This window comes from Mastomys coucha, unplaced genomic scaffold (genome assembly GCF_008632895.1).
Source record: "Mastomys coucha isolate ucsf_1 unplaced genomic scaffold, UCSF_Mcou_1 pScaffold15, whole genome shotgun sequence".
Classification (NCBI taxonomy): domain Eukaryota; kingdom Metazoa; phylum Chordata; class Mammalia; order Rodentia; family Muridae; genus Mastomys; species Mastomys coucha.
In genome coordinates, this window is record NW_022196897.1 from 40,548,879 (window position 1) to 40,568,572 (window position 19,694).

The 19,694-nt window shown below is 34.6% G+C and overlaps 1 protein-coding gene across 2 annotated transcripts in view; it reads left to right on the forward strand.

Moving 5' to 3' along the window:
• Positions 1-19,694, forward strand: part of Arl6ip6 (ADP ribosylation factor like GTPase 6 interacting protein 6) — a 32,859-nt gene that overhangs the window by 7,016 nt on the left and 6,149 nt on the right. The window contains exon 3 of one of the 2 annotated variants that reach the window (XM_031370280.1): positions 5,348-5,480. In XM_031370280.1, the coding sequence (XP_031226140.1) occupies positions 5,348-5,480 (133 nt within the window). Of the gene's footprint in view, positions 1-5,347; positions 7,762-19,694 lie in introns of those variants that run through there. The other variant, XM_031370281.1, reaches the window with a different exon arrangement.

The following is a 19,694-nucleotide window of genomic DNA, read 5'->3' on the forward strand; positions in this document are numbered from 1 at the left end:
TCAGAAATCCGCCTGCCTCTGCCTCCCCAAGTGCTGGGATTAAAGGCGTGCGCCACCACCGCCCGGCTAAAGTATGATATTTCTAATTAAACCCACAACTATTAAGGAAAATCCCAGTTATTTGAACTTGTGTTGGGTAACATAAATATTTTACCAAAACATCCACTAATATGTTACCCTCTGCTGTAGTACCATCTTTGAAAGACTGTATAACCTCATTAAAACATAAGTAGGGGAAAAGAGAAAGCAAATAGACTGGAAGGGTGTAACAAATGACAGTTTATCAGGGCTTTGATTATGAATTGTTTAATATTTGTATCAAACGTAACAAGGAATGTCAGGAAGAACAATACTTTCAAAAGAACAAACTTTAGCCAGGCTCTGTAATGCATATTGGGAATCAGAGACAGGAGAATCAGAAGTTCGAGGCTATCTTCAGCTATATAGCAGTATGAAGGCTAACTTGGTCTATAAGACCCTTTCTCAAAAAGTAGTTATAAGAGGAAGAAAAAGCACAATTTTAAATTGACTTAAAGTTAATAATATACATTTTTTAAAAGTTTTAAGTTAATATACTTAGTATGCCAAAAATGTTAATACTTTTAAGCCAGTTTATGTCCATCAGTATGTTAGTTCAGAGTCAACAGAGTTGGTCATTAGTAAGTTGTTTAAAGTTGAGTGATATATACATAAGAATTCATCATACTTCTTTCCCATACAAAAAGTTTACAGAAGTACAATTCCAAATATTTATCTGAAAAGTAACTGAACCTTCAAACTAATTTATTTTGAAAGATGTACTAACAATGAATTTGCATAGGAAATCTATGCTCTCCTTGTCTTTGCATTAGTTGTAAACTAGAGTCCAGTAAGTTTCACTTCATGAATAAGATAAAGTAATTTTATCAACTAATAAATTGAGTTCAAAAGAAGATAGATGTATGTACTTAGTTGAAGGTCTGTACTTTTGAAAGCAGTTCACACTGAAAATCTGTAACATGTCTGTGTAATGTGCTGAGTCTGCAATGTTATTTGCAACATTTTGTTTTGTAATAGTGAAAAGGCTGAAAACTATGTGGTGAGAATGTAACTGTGTGTACTGATAAGAAAAGCTTTCCACATAGACTACTACTTGTTGAAAGCAGTAAAGAAAGAATCTTATTTCTGGATGGTACAGAGAACGCTTCACCTGAGTACTTTGTATGTTTCATTCTCAGTATCTGCTAGCTTTTAGAAAGATGATAGCAAGCACTGAGTTAACTAGTTGTGAGGATGGCATAACAGGGGAAAAGAAGACTTTATTTTTATGTGTCTTCAGTTTTTTATCTTAACTAAATACTAAGTTACATCAATTCATAAATAGTATTAAGATGTTTCCTAAGGATTCATTTTGGAGCTGTCATGACAAAATTGTTGGAGTTAACTTCTATTTATTTATAGATGAGTTTTGTATTAGACTATAGTTTCAGTGCAGCCTTAGCCTTATTCTTGTCATTGCAGCTTTTGATTATTTCAGATTGAATATAAAATAATTAAAATGTCCATGATGAGATAGCACTGAGATTGTACAGTAATAATCAGTATGGACACTCTCAAGAATACTTTTTGTGTGTTTGAATAATAGCTCTATTTCCTTTTGACAGAATTCAGTTATATAAATAGTAGCCAGAGAAAAATGGGGTGGCTACTCGCAAGAATAATTCTATTAAGTGTGCCGGGTGTGCTCTGAAAGCTCTGAGGTGGAAAGCCTGGGTGGTTTAAGATCAGATACTGAGTTTTAGATGTTACTTCCCTCTTTACCTTTTGCTAGGTATCTAGAAGTTTTATGATTTCATCGCAGTTAGTAATCTTGAATTATTTTCTTGGTTAGCATATTTATTTTAGAGACTATATAAATTATACTAATCTTGGAGTAAACTTATATTATTCTTACCTCTTTTTGGAGATGCTCACTTAAACAACAGATAACACTTAGTTGCCAATACAAACATTGTTAAATTATAGTTCACAAAATTTTGTAATTTCTGCCATGTTCTTGCTAGGTAATAAGGTTGAATTTCAGCTTTTATGATTGCTGATCCCAGGCTAGGCTAAGATCCTAGAGCCTTGGCACTGTGCCAGACTTGGAATTGAGGTGCAGTCTGATAACATTTGCTGAAGTGAGTTACTCTCTTGCATCTGTTTTGTATGTCCTTTTAGATGTAGTACTTAAACCACAGGACCATCTGCTATTTCTGTACCGCACTTAGAGGTATCTGCAGAATGATCCTTGGGCCATCTGCCAAGATGTGCAAAACCACATTCTTGTCTAGTGTATCGCTGCTTCTGCATAGCCGTGTCAAGAAGCCCAGCAGTACTCTTCCTTTATATCATAGGTTCAGTGCAAATACAGCATGCGTTTATTCCAAGTAGGAACATCATTCTCTTGTGTTCCATGTACATACTTCATCTGTATCTCAAACAGATCATTATTTTTTCTCTTCTAGAAGCTTTATGTTTACCTTTCTATCCCTGATTAAATCTGTATACTACCTTTGTAATTTTACAAGATAAAACCAGAGAAGAATTATTTCTTGTTCTGCTTAGCCACATACTTGGCTAAGGAGGGGTAGTGCAGGTAAAAGAGAACTCTCAGGAGAAACGTCAGTCAGTCTTTCAAAACTCTTCTACATTTTCTTGTTTCATTACTTTGCTTTTTACGTGTCAACATTGTTGTCCCTGCTACTAAGCTCCATAAGATTTACAAACAATGCAATGGAACTTCTTACTTGTCTTGACCTGCCCTAGTTCTGACCTGAGCTGGTTCACTCCTTCTTAGGCAACCTGGTGGTCCCCTGGGTAGTCACCATATTGATATGAAATTAGTGTGGACATCTGATCCAACATAGTGCACTACAACCCAGAACTCCTAGACTCAAGCGATCGTGCTGTCCCAGTGCCTCTCCCAGTTCTTACAGCATTTATGGGTAGCCAGGAAATTGCTAATTCTTCTCATTCTTTGGTGGTTTATCTTTACTTCTGGAACTCTGAAACATCTCATGTGAATTTTTTAGTTAGAGTATATCTTGCTTATTAAGAAGCAGTCAGAATATGATATACATTATAATACACCTTACCTGACTCCCCTGTTCAAAAAGCACTGTCTTACTAGAGAAGTCATTTTGGAACCTGCCTTTACTTTCGCATTTTTGAGGTAGGGTTTCATATAGCTCAGCTAGCCTTGAATTCCCAGTATATGGAAGAACGAGCCTAAACTTCTGACTCTTCTGCTTTCACCTCTTTAATGCTAGCTACGATTACCAGCATCCCCATCACTGTGGAAGGACCCAGTACCTTGTACACGCTACACTGGCAATCTTTCAAATAAACCATATTCCCACCTATGTTTCTTCTCTAATTTTTTTGAATAGATTATTAATAATCACGTGGACTAGGTTTGGTGGTGCATGCCTTTATTCCTAGCATAGGGAGAGACAGATGGATGTCTGAGTTCAGAGCCATAATGAGTTCCTGGATAGCCAGGGCTACATGGTAAGACCCTGTTCAACCCCCTCCCCCAGTTCACATGGGCAGACATTTTAAATATTTCTTAATAGGCTTCTCCTGTTTACCATTTCTTTTTCCCTACAGAGTACCATATTAGATTAAATTTGTAAGCAGGTTTTCCTGTGTAGGTCAAGTGAAGACTGACTTCAGGTTCGTGATCTTACTTTCTCAGTCTCCAAAGTCCTGAAGTTACCAGTCTATATCACTATGCCATTTTATATCTTGTTCATTGATATGTTTTAGAATTTATTGTGTATTGTGTGTGATATGAATTCGACCATGTTTCTTTTTTCTAGGTAGTATTGAAATGTTTTATGGCTTAAGGGAGTTACTAGTGATTAAATTCTATCTGCTAGGCATGGATCTTACATTGGGCTATATTTCTAGCCTACATTAACATTACAAATTGTTTTTTTTTATGACAAGTCCTTGCTCTGTTACAAGCTATCTTACTTGACTTTTCTTCTAAATGCTATATTTTGCTCCTCTGGGTCCATGTAGTCACACTAATTGTTAAATACAAGATCCTGTAGCATTCAGTATCTGGTAGCCATCTGCTATTGAGAATTATTTTTAACCTATAAACCTTAGAATATTTTCAAGAACTACAGCCTCGATCTGAATTCTGATGTTATCTCCTTAGAGACCTTGGGGAATATAAAATTTATTTTTTTTTTTTAAAAAAACTATCACAATCTGTAGCTACTGATCTATTTGCATTCTTACTTTCTTCTTACCAAAATTTCTGTGAAGACAATGCATTTTCTGTTTTGTCTCCATTAGGTAACACTGTACCAAATTCAAAGTAGTCCTTTATATATTTTATTGAGTAAATGTAGTGAATTGAATTTATGAAAGACTTTTTAAAAACTTGAAGTTAAAATAAAACCGGGGACTGGGGAAGTGGCTCAGGAGTTAGCACATACTGTACTGCTCTTGCAAAAGAGTAAGGTTTGGTTTCTAAACCCTGTGGCGGTTTGTAATTGTATGTCCCAGTTCCAGATGATCTGAGACCCTCTGATCTTCGCAGGCACCTAGCATACATATGGTATACATAAATATATGTTGGTAAAACTTTCATACACATGAAATTAAAGAAAATAAGTTTTAAGAAATAAAGCTACACCTACTAAAGAGAATTAGATTACCAGCAGTTCATTATTCCTTTAATATAATGAGTTGCGTAGTGTCTGAAAACCTTCAAATCAGTTTATTCCTGTGTCCTGTCACTGTATCTTTCTTCAACTTGAATTCACTCTAATACCATGATTTTGATTTGATTCCTGTGAGAAAAATGTTATAAATTGACCAACTTAAGTCCCCAAGACCTTGGTAAGTTGGAAGTCAACTTTAGTTTATATACTGAGCAAGAGTATTTTCATAGGGAAATTATAAAGAAGAAATATTCTCCCATTGGTCGATATATCAAAAGTGCTTGTTTTGGAACGAAAGAAAGCACTGGGTACAAAGCCGTAGCAAATGCCAGCTATTGCTCATGAAATCGAAAACAGTAGAAGCTGTGCTAACGATAAGAGTAAATTGTTTTGACTATTTTCGTTGTAGTTGAATGTCATAGAACCAAATTTCTTACATTTTTAGGTTAGAATTTGTCTTTGTTTACGAATACAATAATTTTGTTAAAATATTTAATGATACAACCTGTAACTGTGTTATAGTAATTTGTACATCAAATGGGCTAACATGTACTAAGCTCAAATCTCTTAGGAAATGTACATCAGCAACTGGACATAAGATCTTGGTTTAAATTATTTTAATAATTTTTCCCTCTCTTCCCATAAAGGATTCTGGTCTCTGCTGATAATATCTCTAACTGCTGGATTATCCTGCTGCAGCTTTTCTTGGACAGTGACTTACTTTGATTCTTTTGAACCAGGAATGTTTCCACCTACTCCTCTTTCACCTGCTAGGTTCAAGTAAGTGTTTCTAGGTTTATTTTGTTTGTTTGAGGTGTGTATGTGTATGTGTGTGTGTTCCTATGCGTGTGTTCGTTCGTGCGCACATGCACGTTAATGTCAGTTCTGTTTATAAGACACTAAAGTTATGAGAAGCAATAAACTGGGGTATGTTGGAGCTCTAGATTTCAGTATATAAGACAAAACAACACAAGATTTTTTTCAAGTGTCTGGGCCTCACCTTTAGGTAATTGGAGAATGATATTTTAAGTTCCCTATCGTGATAATGTAATTTTTTAAAATATTGAAAATCACAAATCAAAGAAGTAAGAAAATTTCATGACTGTTCTTTTTAGTTGTTATAGTTTACAGGGTTAAAATGCAAAGTTTGAAAAGTTTTCTTCATGTGCGTGGTCAGATTCAACAATAATTAGTTCTCAAATTAGACTTTTTTTAGGATTTGAACCTCATGTTTTAATTAACTTGAATATTTGGTCCCAGTGTAAAGATCCAGACTAGAGTAGATGTGTTTTTGTAGTGGAATTTCTTTGCACTGTATTTTCTGTGTTTCAAAGAATATCAGAGACTCAGTAGCCAATGGTCTAGCCTTGAGTAGTATTTGCAAAAAGCTTCACAGATCTCTAGTTTTCTACAAATGGAATTGGGAGGGAGGGTGAAGATGTGAAAATTCATTCAGTTAAATTTATGTGTATTTTGACAGCTGTTACTATTATCGTTACCACCTCTACCTCATTTAAACAAAACGTCTGTTTGAGGACCTCTGTAAAGGTCAAGCCATAATAGTGATAATTATCAGTATTACTATAATACTAACAGAATTGTTACTGCTTTCATTATTAGTCAATTTCATGTATTTTTCTCCTTCAAAATATGTGATTAAAAATTTCGGTTTTACTTGAAACAAAATGTGAAAATACATATTTTATTGAAAAAAGTATTTACTTGAATACATATTTTAAATGTTTCATAAATACTCATGTGTATCTGAAACATAAATTCTATGCCTATGGATCTGTGTTCGAAGTTGATAAATATTTAGTTTACAATTAAATACAGGAAGAGTTACATCTAATAGTGGAATACCATACTATATAGATTACTTGGGTGGCATTCAGTCAGAAAGCTTATTTGGCTAAGACATACAGAGTTCAAATTTATATTGTTTTGCTGCCCGTTAACATCCCGTACCTTTAATAGAGACTGTAAATCTTATGTGATATACTTAATTTTTTATTATTTTTATTTGACATCTTCCCTGAATGCTAGCTGTTCAGGCAATGAGGGTTTTGAAGGTTAAAGAATTTTAGTGTTCTCCTAAAGATCTGCTAACTAATTGTATTAATTTTTAATAAATTAATTTTTATTAAATTGTAAGTAGAAATAAAGAACCTCTATTGTCAGATGTTTAGTAGTCATTAAAATGAGATTTTATGTACGTGGTCGTCTAGTCTTTAAAAGTCTTAAAACACTTATGAAATATATTTTAGTATACTGTGTTTGTTAATTTTTATAAGTAAATATAAAATACAAAATACCAAATTATATTATGTTTATTCAAGCAAAATTTAAGTATATACATAAACACACAAAGCGATATTCAGTTTGAAAATGTAAACATTGCCCTCTAGTGTTCATGAAAATAAACAATCACTTCATAAATGTCTTAGGAATATTTTCTCTGTATAGCCAGTAGAGTGAGTCCTTGCACAGGAAAATAGACTCTTGTGAAAATATTGAAATCTTTAGACTATTTACTTAGAAATCAGACAGAAATAAAATGTTTTAATAAAAATAACTTTATAATACATCATGTTATCTTACTACCTAAAATAAAGTTAATATAAGCATGTTTCTTGATTGTTAAAAATATTTCTGATATTTTGTTAAGGTGGCCTTGTGATGGAGCACAGTTACTGGAGTGCTTGCTTAGTATGCATGTGGCCCTGGGTTTCATCCCTGGCACTGTACAATGTGTAGTTAGTTGTATGTGTGTAATCCTAGCTAGTTCAAGGCCATCCTTGGAAAGTTTGAAGCCAGTCTGGGATATATTAGGCCTTGTCTTGAAAAGAGAGAGGAGTGTGGCATGTGTGTATGTGTCCTTTAAGACAATGGAAATAACTAATCAGAAAAATTACTGCCAACATTTTAATATATGTCTTTTTTCATTCTTTATGTTCCTTATGATTATTTTAGAAATGAAAGTTGGCATCACTATGTGTATACTGTTTTTCATGATAGTCAATTTATGAATGTAATTGGTTTATTTAAATAGCCTTGATAGTCTTTACAGAAAAAAACATGAGTTTTAATAAAAGAATAATTTCAAGGGAAGAAAATCAAAGCTATTATCTTTTTAAATTTTTTATTTTTTTTTACTTTATGAGTCACATTTTACTGAAACGAAATCTCAATGAAATTAAAAAGTAACAAATCAGCCGGGCAGTGGTGGCGCACGCCTTTAGTCCCAGCACTTGGGAGGCAGAGGCAGGCGGATTTCTGAGTTCAAGGCGAGCCTGGTCTATAGAGTGAGTTCCAGGACAGCCAGGACTACACAGAGAAACCCTGTCTCGAAAACACCAAAAAAAAAAAAAAAAAAAAAAAAGTAACATTTCTTGCTATTTAGTAAATAGGTAAACCACTTAGTGAAATTAGCAATCTGAATGAGTAACTAGTTTAGATTGATACTAAAAATGAAATACTTTTCTTGTTACTTATTTTTATTTAATAAATTTTTATTATATTTTATTCAAGTGTGTGTGTGTGTGTGTGTGTGTGTGTGTGCTGCTATTGCTGCATGTACATATGCCATAGCACATGTGTCAAGGTCCAGAGAACAATTGAAGGAGTCAGTTCTCGCCTTCTATCATGTGGTTTTAGTCCACCATCTGGGACTGAAGTCAGTTCTTTCAAGCTTAGTCATTAAAATGAGATACCTTCAGATCACATACTTTGTTTATTTGCTGAACAATCTTGCCTTCCACCAATATATCTTTTTAATTTAGTTAAGTTTATAAATGCATAGAACCATCATATATAAATGGTCATTAAGTACCTTTTTGAAAATGTACCTTTATTTTCATTCCCAAAGTGCTTATGTAAAAGTGAAAACTTTATTATACTTACAAAATAATTATATGAAGAACTTTGTTTTGTCTTAGCTACTTAGAATTTGCATTGTTAAAGAACAAAGCAGAAGTTTAAATTTTGGGAAGTATCTGTAGAATTCCTTAGTTGTTGTTACGTTATAATTTACTACAACAATCTTGTATAATTTACTGTTTTTCCCCACAATGTCACATGATCATCTCCAACTTACTTCCCTCATTCATTGGGTCTTAGGAATGAGTTCCAAGCAAGCAAATAAAGTGCATGCATAGTCATTACTTAATGTTGTGGCACTTATCTATCTATATAAGGCACATAAAATTACTACATACAAAGAGAACCCAGACCATTAAGTTGTCTTTAGGCTCGTTCTAGGGTAGGCTAGTGGCAGAAGCAGATATTTTATTTAAATCTTTGTGATTGAAGAAGTTAGGTAGACTGTGTACTTTGACGTTGAATTTTTCCTAAAAGTGCAATTTCTAAACTGGTACTTTTAACACTAGAGATATCTTAGGGATTCCAAATAAAGTTCATAGTGGAGAGGAGCCAAGTTTCGAAGCCACCTGTAGATGTTGTCATTAGTGTTGTTCCATTTTACAACATAACAAGTCCCAAGAACTGAAGCAACTTGTAGGTTCCGATTATTTGTGTGTAACATGATTCATCTATTTTTCATTTGTCTCATTAACTCACTGACTTCTACATTATAAAATAAATTAATAGGAGTTGTACTAATTGTTTTTCTGTTGACATCTAACTTTAAGCTTTTATAATATGACAATTTTACCTCTGCAGTATTGATAAATAAGAGTAACAACTTTCCTCATATTCATTTTTTTCTCCAAATCAGTGACACAGTTTACTTTAAACCCAACATATTTCACATTACCTTTGTATAGGCACCATCTAGTGGTAAATGGTCTATCTGTAAGCTTGCAGTTACTCTATGTGCTAAATATAAAACTATTACCAAAAATCCTACTGATAAAATATTACTTGTAGACTAGTAGTAAATTTAGTAGAAAATTGAAAACCTTGTTACTAACTTGAAGAAAATGTCCATTGTTTAGGTCAGAAGTCAAATTTAACAGCTTATTCCCCTTATACCCTTTGTTGAATTATAAAACCAAAATAACCTAGGCATTTCTGGTTTATTGGTTATACATTTTACATTTAATACTTGTATTTAAAGTTAATTTATATAACCTAAACATTATAATGTGTCAAGCACTCCTACCTAGGTCTGGTGGACTTCTTTACATAATTAGCTCAAGCTCAAATCATTGTGAAGGGAGTTACAAGTTATACTAAGCAATCTTTTTAAAATTTTTCTTCCCATTGCTGAGCATTGAGCCTTGGCCTTTCACTTGCTTAGCAAGTATTTTTCAATTGAACTATATTCCTAGCACTAAGGAAGTGTTTTTTGTCAAAAAGATAAGACTATTATTTTATACTATGAATATACATCAAGACTTATTTCCAAGGAGAAAAAAGTATGTGCTTATAATTACAAGAATAGGAGAACTATATAATGGAATTCAAGTGTACTAGAGATTTCTAAATTTCAAGTTTAAAGCTGATAAAAGGTTATGTGAAAAGAAGTGCATCTTTGGGCAGCAAGATAGCTCAGCAGGTAAAGACGCTTCCTGCCAAGCCTGGTGGCCTGAGACTGACCCTCTGGAAGGAGGGAATCCCTCACAAGTTGTCCTCTACCTTGACTTTTATACCATGGCATACGTTTCTTCCCACCCACTAAATAAATGTAGCTTTAAAATTTTACATTTTTGATATATCATGTATTTGAATCTAAAGCTTAGATTGTTGAATAACTTACTAAGAAATTGATTTTATATTAAAGATTTCCTGAGTAATGCTGAAGAACTGACATGCTGTGGTGTGGAGATTATTTCAGCTCTTGTAAATAAATCTTTAGCCACTTTCTATAGTAATAGCTCAACTTCAATCTCACAACTAAAAATGAGCCTATTTGACAATAGCTTACTTGCTTTATGAAGAATTATTTAGCATTTGCACGACTAAGGCAGGAGTCCTGCCATGTTCAAAGCTAGCTTGGGTTACATAATAAGTTGTAAGGGAGCCTGGAACTAAACATCCTAACTATCTCCTCCTTGTACAGTTAATAAACTTGACTATCTTTGTTTACAATATGAACATTTGTTAAAAGGCAGAGACTTCAAATGTTCCTAGATCACTTTTTTTAAGTCTGCACTAACCTCATCCCTCAAATCTTGAAGCCATTTGGAGTTATTCAGCCAAGAAAAGGTGATGTAACTTGACTCATAGCATTTATGCCTCAGATGCATCTTGAATTTATTTTCCAGAATGAGGCAAATCGGAACACATACACTCATTTCATAGAAATCAGCATAAATTCAGACCTATATTTTTAGAAATTTGGTGCTTTTCAGGTATATTACTGGTTGCTTTATTGCTTACTTTTGATATGAGATTAGTAGTCAAAACAAACCTTACAGTTATCAGATTAACAATTTCTAAAACTGCGATAAAGTTAAAGAATGGTATGATATTCCCACAAACCTGTTTAAAATGCAGTCTACAGAATTGGATAGCCAACCTGTAGTATTTCAGTTTTGAGATACAAACCAATGAGTAGTAGCTGCTGATTTTCTGACATTGTTGTTGCCTTTGTTCTTTTTTTTTTTTGTTGGTCTAAATAATTGGGTTATTCACCTTTCTATTGCACTGTCAACCACAGGCATTTGATACATACCTTAGTTTCAGAAAGTACATTTTAAATGTTATTAAACTTAGCATTATGCATACCTTATATTTTTAAATATACTACATTGGGTATCACTTAGAATCTGCACAATTGGGTGTTTCAAAAGAACAAGGTTTTTAAAAATTACTTTATTAACTTACTTTGATAAGTCTTTTATTAAAATGTGACACATTTACATGCTTTACTTCCTCTGGAAAGCATTCTATATGTAAATAGATGCTGAGACAACTGGATTTTCATGGGATTTTTGGGTGAATGTTGTTTTAACTATTGTTATTGGGAGCAACAGAAAGAGTAGAATATAAATTTTCTAGAGAATTCTAGATTTTAGGGTTGGCATACTATGTTATAGTACTTTTCGATCTACCCTTGAGGCTTTGTTTTAAATGTGTTACTAGGATTATTCTGTAACTTCTCAGTGCTCTTCATATTGTAGTTAAGAAAGTACATAATGAGTAATGGAACATTATAGGAAAATGTGGGTTATCTTAGGCAGTAGTATAAACTTCATATTTTAAGAAAAGTGGATGATTTAGTATTTAAATTAGAAATTTCTCTTTTAGGCACACTAGATATAACATTGATCACAATGAATTAACTCTATCCTCTTTTGTACAACATTTGAAAAGCTGCTTCCTTGTTCAATCAGATTTGTTATTATCATGAACTAATGGAACAGATGGCTAATTGCAGTAGGAGAAAAAAAAACCTACTAACAAAAAAATAGAACATGGACTTAGCTTTGATATCTGAGTGTTATGAAGTTTCATTAACTAGGGACTGTTTGGAGCCGTCAGTTGCAATGCATATATTAACAACTATATTGGTGGTAGCATGTCTTATGAGATATATTCTATTACTCCTGAATGGAGATATGTATAGATGAAATAAAATCCTTTAAGAAATTACGTTAACATTTATTCTTAGCGTCCTTGTTTTCATAACATGATCAAGTGATGTTTGCACTTGTTTGCTGTTGTACTTGTGCTGTTAATATGTTACTTGTGAGTTTTAAAAAGCCTGGGCAGCACTGAGAATACGGAACTTTTGATGTGTTCAGTAACTGTCTTAGTTAGGGTTTCTATTGCTATGAAGAGACACCATGACCATGGCAACTCTTACAAAGAAAAGCATTTAATTGAGTCTGGTGTACAGTTTCAGAGATTTAGTTCATTATCTTCCTGGTGTGAAGCAATGCAACATACAGCAGACATGGTGCTAGAGAGAGAGCTGAGAGTTACACATCTCAGCAACACAAAGAAAGTGACACTGGGCCTTGTTGGAGCGTTTGAAACATCAAAGCTCACTGCCACTACTGACAAGGCCACACCTACTACTACTACAAGGCCAGTTTTTCAATAATGTCTGTGAGAACCACTTTTATTCACATTACCACAATGTTTATAAGTTATAAGAAGCAGCCTATTATATTAGAAAAAGTGTTTTGAAGTCAGGGAGGTGCTTTTAAATCCAGCATTATGCTATACACTCCAGATGAATTCTTGATCAACTCAGTCAGCAATTAATATAAGGTGCTGGTTAAATCAACAAATGAGGGCCAAGGAGATTGTCCAGCAATTAAGACTGCTTGCTGCTTTTTCAAAGGATCAATCAGAAGTCCATTCCCAGCACTCAGATCTGGTAGCTCACAACTGCCTCTAACTCCAGCTCCAGGGGACCATTGTGTCTGGCAAATTATAGTCTTAAGGATAAGCAGATTTCTTTAAATTACATATTAAGAAGCAATAATTGACACTTTTGGTACAACTATTAACATCTCCTGAATATTTGTGCTTTAAAGTAGCACAAATACTTCTACTTTTAGAAGTAGAGCACTAGGAGGTCAACTAAGGGCTATAGACTATAAAAAGCAGGAAAACCGAATAGGTTTAGAACTGTGTTACACATACATTTTTACACACTTTTCTCCTTTTTAGGTTGTAATACTATAAAACTTTCCTTTCTTGCCAACCTGGGAAATATTTTTCAGGCTAAGTTTTAAAGTAGGGGATATATATATTAGTGGTGAGGAAAATAATGGAAATTTAAGAATCAGAAAGCCAAAGTAAATGCATCAAAATTTGCCATAACTATTATGAATGATAAGAAAAATTATAATCCTTTTATCAAGTCTGTATGAACAAAAAAAGGTATGTGAAGTGCCTGTCCTATAAAATTACAAAACTTTAGATAGGGCAAAAGAAATGTCCTACTGGAAATTACCTTTAATACAAAATCCAGGAGGGAATATATACTCACTAGTAAGTTTTACATATTTCATTTGTGTGCCCACATGTGACCACATATACCATGATAGGTAGGTACACAGACAACTTGGAGGAATCCATTCTCTTCCTAATTCATGTAGGACTGTGAATTGAATTCAAGTTGTCACGTTTGGTGGCAATCCATATCACTAGCTCTCTACTGAATTTTAATGAGAAAAGTGATCTTGAATAAGTGGGGCAAGAATAATACAAAGTAAGATCATTATGTTTTATAGCCAGTGATGATATTGTAGCCTGCCTTCTAGGTTTATTTGTATATTATTTAGATTGATATGGTTTACAGTTAGATGTTTGCTTGAAAGGAAGAAAGTGTAGAGTGGTAAATAAGCTTTCTTTTTCATGCTGTATAGCTAAAATTTATTTGCTATGCAATAGATATGTAGTACTCACAGCAACTTTTTAAGGGTAAATTCGTTGTCAGTTTTATAGAGGAAATTGAAGGCCAAAGAGATCAGACAACTTTTCTATCTTTATACCCCATGTCTGACTCTAGAGTTTGACTCATACCACTGGTGAGAATCACAGGAGCACTTCATTGTATGTGTCTGTATTGTTGGAAAAGATTTCTTCGAAACTAGACTAAGATAGTTCCCTTTGTACAACTCATCTTCTAATGTGGAAGTTGTCCTATTGTAATCAACCTTTTTTTGTAACTATTTTTGGTCATTTTATTCTCATTGAACAGCATTTCCCATTTCTTTATATTTTATTTCAGAAATGTAGTAGGAAATATATTTAAGCCTAATAGAATCCACATTTAGGGTTCTAACTTGAGAAAGAGTTTGCTTCTGTCAATAAATTGTATCTGTCTATTCTGTCTTATTATATGATCAAATGAACAATCATGTAAATTGTTTTAACTAGTAAATTAACTTATTCATTAATTTTTATTATATTATTGGATTTCCTTGATTGGCTCTTTGGGAATAAAATATTTATGTGTTTAAGTCCCTATAACATTGTTCCATGTTAAGTATATATAATATTGGTAAATAACCTTTTAAGTGGTAGGAAAAAACCTGTACACAAGTATGTAATCTCTTTCAAGTATTTTCTTATTCTGTCTACCTGGAAATAGTCAAGAAGTTTACAATTAAAAAGTATCCTAAGTTAATATAATCCTGTCTTCTATTTGATAACCAGTCTTATTAAAACACTTTTTCTTTTTTCTTTTAGCATGACCCCAGTCAGTTTTGAGACTGAAGGCAAATTTTATTTTTCTGATCCCCTTTTTAAGCCTTTTTAATTACATGCAGGTATTAAGGGCGAGCAGTACAGTAACAAACCAGCAAGGCAGTAAGCAGAGTCCCGTGATCACTCTCTAACAGTTGTTTAAAAGGGCTTGTCATAATGACTAAAATACTTGAGTCTACTTCCTTGTCCAAGCCCAAATCTTGCCTGCAGCCTACTTCTTTTGTGGCTCCCAAGATTAAACTTTCTGCCTTAACCTACTTCCCTATGATAGCCCAAGTTTAGATTCTTGCAGAAACTTACTTCCTTATCATGGCCAATGCAAAATTCCTGCCTGAAGACCATTTTCTTGTCCTTGGCCAATGTCAGCACCCCAAAAGGCTCTTCACATGTCCCCCCTTTTTAATTCATAAACAAGGCTGAGCCTATCTTGGATTGTTCTGACAAGAATGCCTTCCTTATCCATCTTCAAGACACACCCAGCTTGTTTGTGTTATGTGAACAAACATGGCCTTTTGGCGCATGCCTCTGTCTTAGGTTGGTAAGGCTCTGTGCAGAATCTTACCCATCTCTGGCTTGCCAGCCTAAATTAATAACTCTGTTTGGGGGTCCATTCTTAGTTTCAAGCCATGTACTTGGGCTGCCAACATGTTGATGTTGTTAAAGGCAAGCTTTAACATGATGCACAGGAATAAAAGTATTCCCAGGACAAGAAGGGCTAGCATGATCAAGTCATATATGCCATCCTTGAAGCTTGACCAAGATGGAAATACTGACTTCAGGCCATGAATAATTTTACCAGCAATATCAGCAGTATCAAAGCTCAGCGGAGCAGCATTCTTCAAATTCATAATCTCAGTATGCAAAGTTAAAACATCCAGAGAGGTGTTGGAATTATGCCAAACACACTGCAAGTGTCTTTGAACCCTTTCCCAATTATAGTGCCTATCATTGTAAATTTTAGAGGTAACAAAATCCATTGGTATTTAGCATGACACTCAAGATGGCTTCCTACTGGTGGTACACGCTGGTAAGATTTGCTGAAGGAGGCAGAGGCAGGAGGATCATGAGTTTGAGGCCAGCCTGGGCCACACATTTTTAAAACACTTTCTTATACAATTTTTTTTCGTAGATCTTTTCCTTTTCCCTCTTGAAACAAATTCCATATCCTCCCCTGGTCCCTACCACCCAAGTTTATAGCACTCTTTCTAAAGAAAAAATGCAATAAGGAAAAAAAAGTGCAGGGGAAGTCCGTTTGTGTTGGCCTCATCGTGGGCTCTGTCCTGTAGTGTGGCTGTTACACCACTGTCTTAGTTACTTCTCTACTGCTGTGATGAAACACCATGACCAAGTCTGAAATTAGCTAAAGTCCAAGTCGATGGGCTCACCTGTAAGTTTCTTTTCTTAGTTAGCTCACTTGAAGTGGGAAGTGCCATCTTTAATATGGGCCGTATTTTTTTCTGGTAGCTTATATAAAGGAGAGAAGCTTGCTCTCTTTTTGCTTGTTTGCTCTTGCTCTCCCCAGCAAATCCATTCCTTCACTAGCATTAGAGCTTCCTTCTTGGGATTCTAGCATATACTGAAGACCAGCTGAGACATATATGTTTATAGACTCAACAACTATTTTTGAACCTGTTCTTGGCAGATAGTCATTGTTGGACTAGCTAGACCACAATCTAAACCATTTTAAGAAATCAAGTAAGTGTGTGTGTGTGTGTGTGAGAGAGAGAGAGAGAGAGAGAGAGAGAGAGAGAGAGAGAGAGAGAGAAAATAATGAATATGTACATATCAGTTCTATAAGTTCTGTTTCTTTGGAGAGCCCTAACTAATACAAGAGTAAAGGAGGGGTTTTTTGCTTACATATTGTGAACCACGGTCCATGGAGGGAAACCAACACAGGACTCATCAGGAACTGGAAGTAGAAGCAGATGTAAAGGCCATGAAGGAGTACTACCTACTAGCATGCTCCTCAGGGCTTGCTCAACTTACCTTCTTATAGAACCCAGGACCACCTGTGTAGGGGTGGCACCACCCACATCAATCACTAATTAAGAAATGCCCTACAGGCTTACATATAGCCTGATCTTTTGAAAGGGCATTTCCATCATCTCACTTGACTCTGTCTTGTGTCAAGTTCACATAAAACTAGCCAGCACACCCAATGACAGTATTGGAGAAAACTGATTTCCCCTTTACCAGCAGTTTCAGTATATCTTTTTAGTTAAGGATGGTTCACTTCTCAGCACTGATATTTTGTGTGGTTTGAACTTGTGCAGTTCTGTGTGTGCTTTCAGTCTTTGAGTTCACGTTTATCAGTCCTGTTGTGTCTATACGAAAGATGCTCTTTCCATAGAGTTATCCATCACCTCTTGCTATTAAAAATTTTCTGCCTTCTCTTCCATGTAGATCTCTAAGCCTTGAGGGTTTTGACAAAGACAACCCACTCAAGGATGTGTACTCAAGTGTCATTCTCTGCACACTGTTTAGTGTGAGTGCCTCTGTTAATTCCCACCTATTACAAGTAGAGACTTCTCTGATGATGGTTGAGGGATACTCTGATCTATGGGTATTGCAGTATATTTTCAGGAGTCATTTTATTGTTAAGATCCTTTAACAGAATAATAGTAGTAGGTTTTCCGTAGGCCCATAACTTACTAGTTTCAGACTTTTGGCCACTTTGGCAATATAGAGTGAGGTTTTGCAGGTCTGTGGAGTCACAAAGATTAGGAGACAGGCCATAAAGAAAGGCTGGAAAGGAATAAAATCTTGACAGTTCTACTTCTGGTTCTGTCCTCTTCTTCATGTACCATACTACTACTTTTTTATTTTTTATTTATTTATTTTAAAGATTTATTTATTATTATATGTAAGTACACTGTAGCTATCTTCAGATACACCAGAAGAGGTTATCAAATCTCATTACAGATGGCTATGAGCTACACCATGTGGTTGCTGGGATTTGAACTCAGAACCTTTGGAAGAGCAGTCAGTGCTCTTAACCGCTGAGTTATCTCACCAGCCCTTCTTTTTCATTTTAAACCTTGCCATGTCTCTTAAATTTGACAAATCAAAATTTATGTTGTTAAGAAACCTGACATTATTCACAATATTTTTTTTTCTTTTAATTTTCTATTTGGTACTCAAAAGCATTTTTAGAGGTAGGGATATAGCTTATAGTTCTTGGAATGATTGCTTACCATTCATGGGGCCTTGGGTTTGAATCCCAGCACTGACTGCATAAATTGGATGTGGTGGTCCACTTGGGAGGTAGAGGTAGAAGAATCAGAAGTTCAGAGTTATCCCCACTATGTAGCTACAGCAGGCTAGGACTCGGGGAGGAGAGCTTCATCCTCTTTCCTGTCTTCTTTTCCAGTCTCTTCAGACTTGCCATTAGTCCTGTTGTAGCCTGCCTGTACCCTCCTCCCCAGCCTATCTCCACTCGTTTGCTACTCCACATCTTAGTAAAGATCCAGGATCCCCCTAGTATAGTTCTCTGGCAGCCTCTCCTTGTAGCCTGTCTCCATTCCTTTGTGACTCGCTCTAGACCTGTAGAATAGCTCTGTACCAGGGAACCCGCAGCTAGGACTTAGAGCCCCCACAGCTAGCTGCCGCACTTGGCCTTCTGGCAGTATTTGAGTACAACTTCATTTCTTTTTCTTCTTACATTTATTTACTGTTTGTTTGCTTATATGTTAGTTTGGCTGTCAGGTCAGGGAAAAACTTGGATTCTGTGAATCAAACTCTGTTCATCAAACTTCATGACAAGCACTTGTCATGTATCTTTTGTGAGTCTCCTGCCATAGGTTCCAAGTATTAAATTCAGATGTTAGGCTTATATATTGCTGAGCTATGTTGCCAGCCCCTTTTTAAGAATATGCCATTCTACTACAGTAAGCAAAAAATTGTATCATTACAATGTAGTTAATGGAATACTTAGAAAAATACAAGCAAAAAACTCTATAAGAAGCAAGTGTCAGGAAAAATTACTTGTACATAAATTTTGTGAAGTAATTGAAACTCAGTAATCATAAATTAGAGATGTTTCTTTGCTGTCCTTTAGAAGCTACTACAGTTAAATAATCATATTAGGTTGAAAGCTGACGTTTATGTTAAAGTTAACTCGTTAACTTGTTCGCATAGGCTCAAAGAAATAGTTCTTTCTACATATATAAAAAAAATTATATGACCAGGATAAATACTTGAAATAACATATATTTTAAGTTAAATCTAAGTAAGAATGAGCAGGGAAGTGCTATTAGTGGAAGACTTGCTTGTAATGTAACAAATTATGTTATTGCTACACATAATGGAAAGCAGTTTTAAAAAACGGGGATTAAGTTCAGCACTTTGTACTAATAAAATTAAAAATATATGTTTAACCAGGAAATCAGGACTTTTTTGTTAGTTTGTTTTTAAGATTGTTATGTGTGTTTGTGTATGTGCTGTGTTTGCCATTTCTGCCTTTAGTTCAGGTGCCTATACATGTCCTAGAGCTGGTGTTACAGGTAATAATGGCCACCCAATTTGGATGCTGTGCAGTCCAGTGGGAGAGCAGGAAGTTCTTTTAACCACTGACCCACCTTTTCAGTCCCTAGGAAGACTTTTAAAAGAGAATTTAAGATTGGTAATTCTGTACTAATCCTGCAAGTGTCCAGTATTTTTTAACTTATACACTAATGTATAAAGCATTGGGATAACTCATTGTGATATCTTAAGTATTTTTGTACTTACTAATTTTACTTTAGATCTTACTAGTTTTCTCATACCAAATGGCAAGTATTTTTGTATTTACCAATTTTACTTTAGATCTTACTAGTTTTCTCATACCAAGTTACATGTTTTTTTTTTTTTTCCTTAATTTGTGTT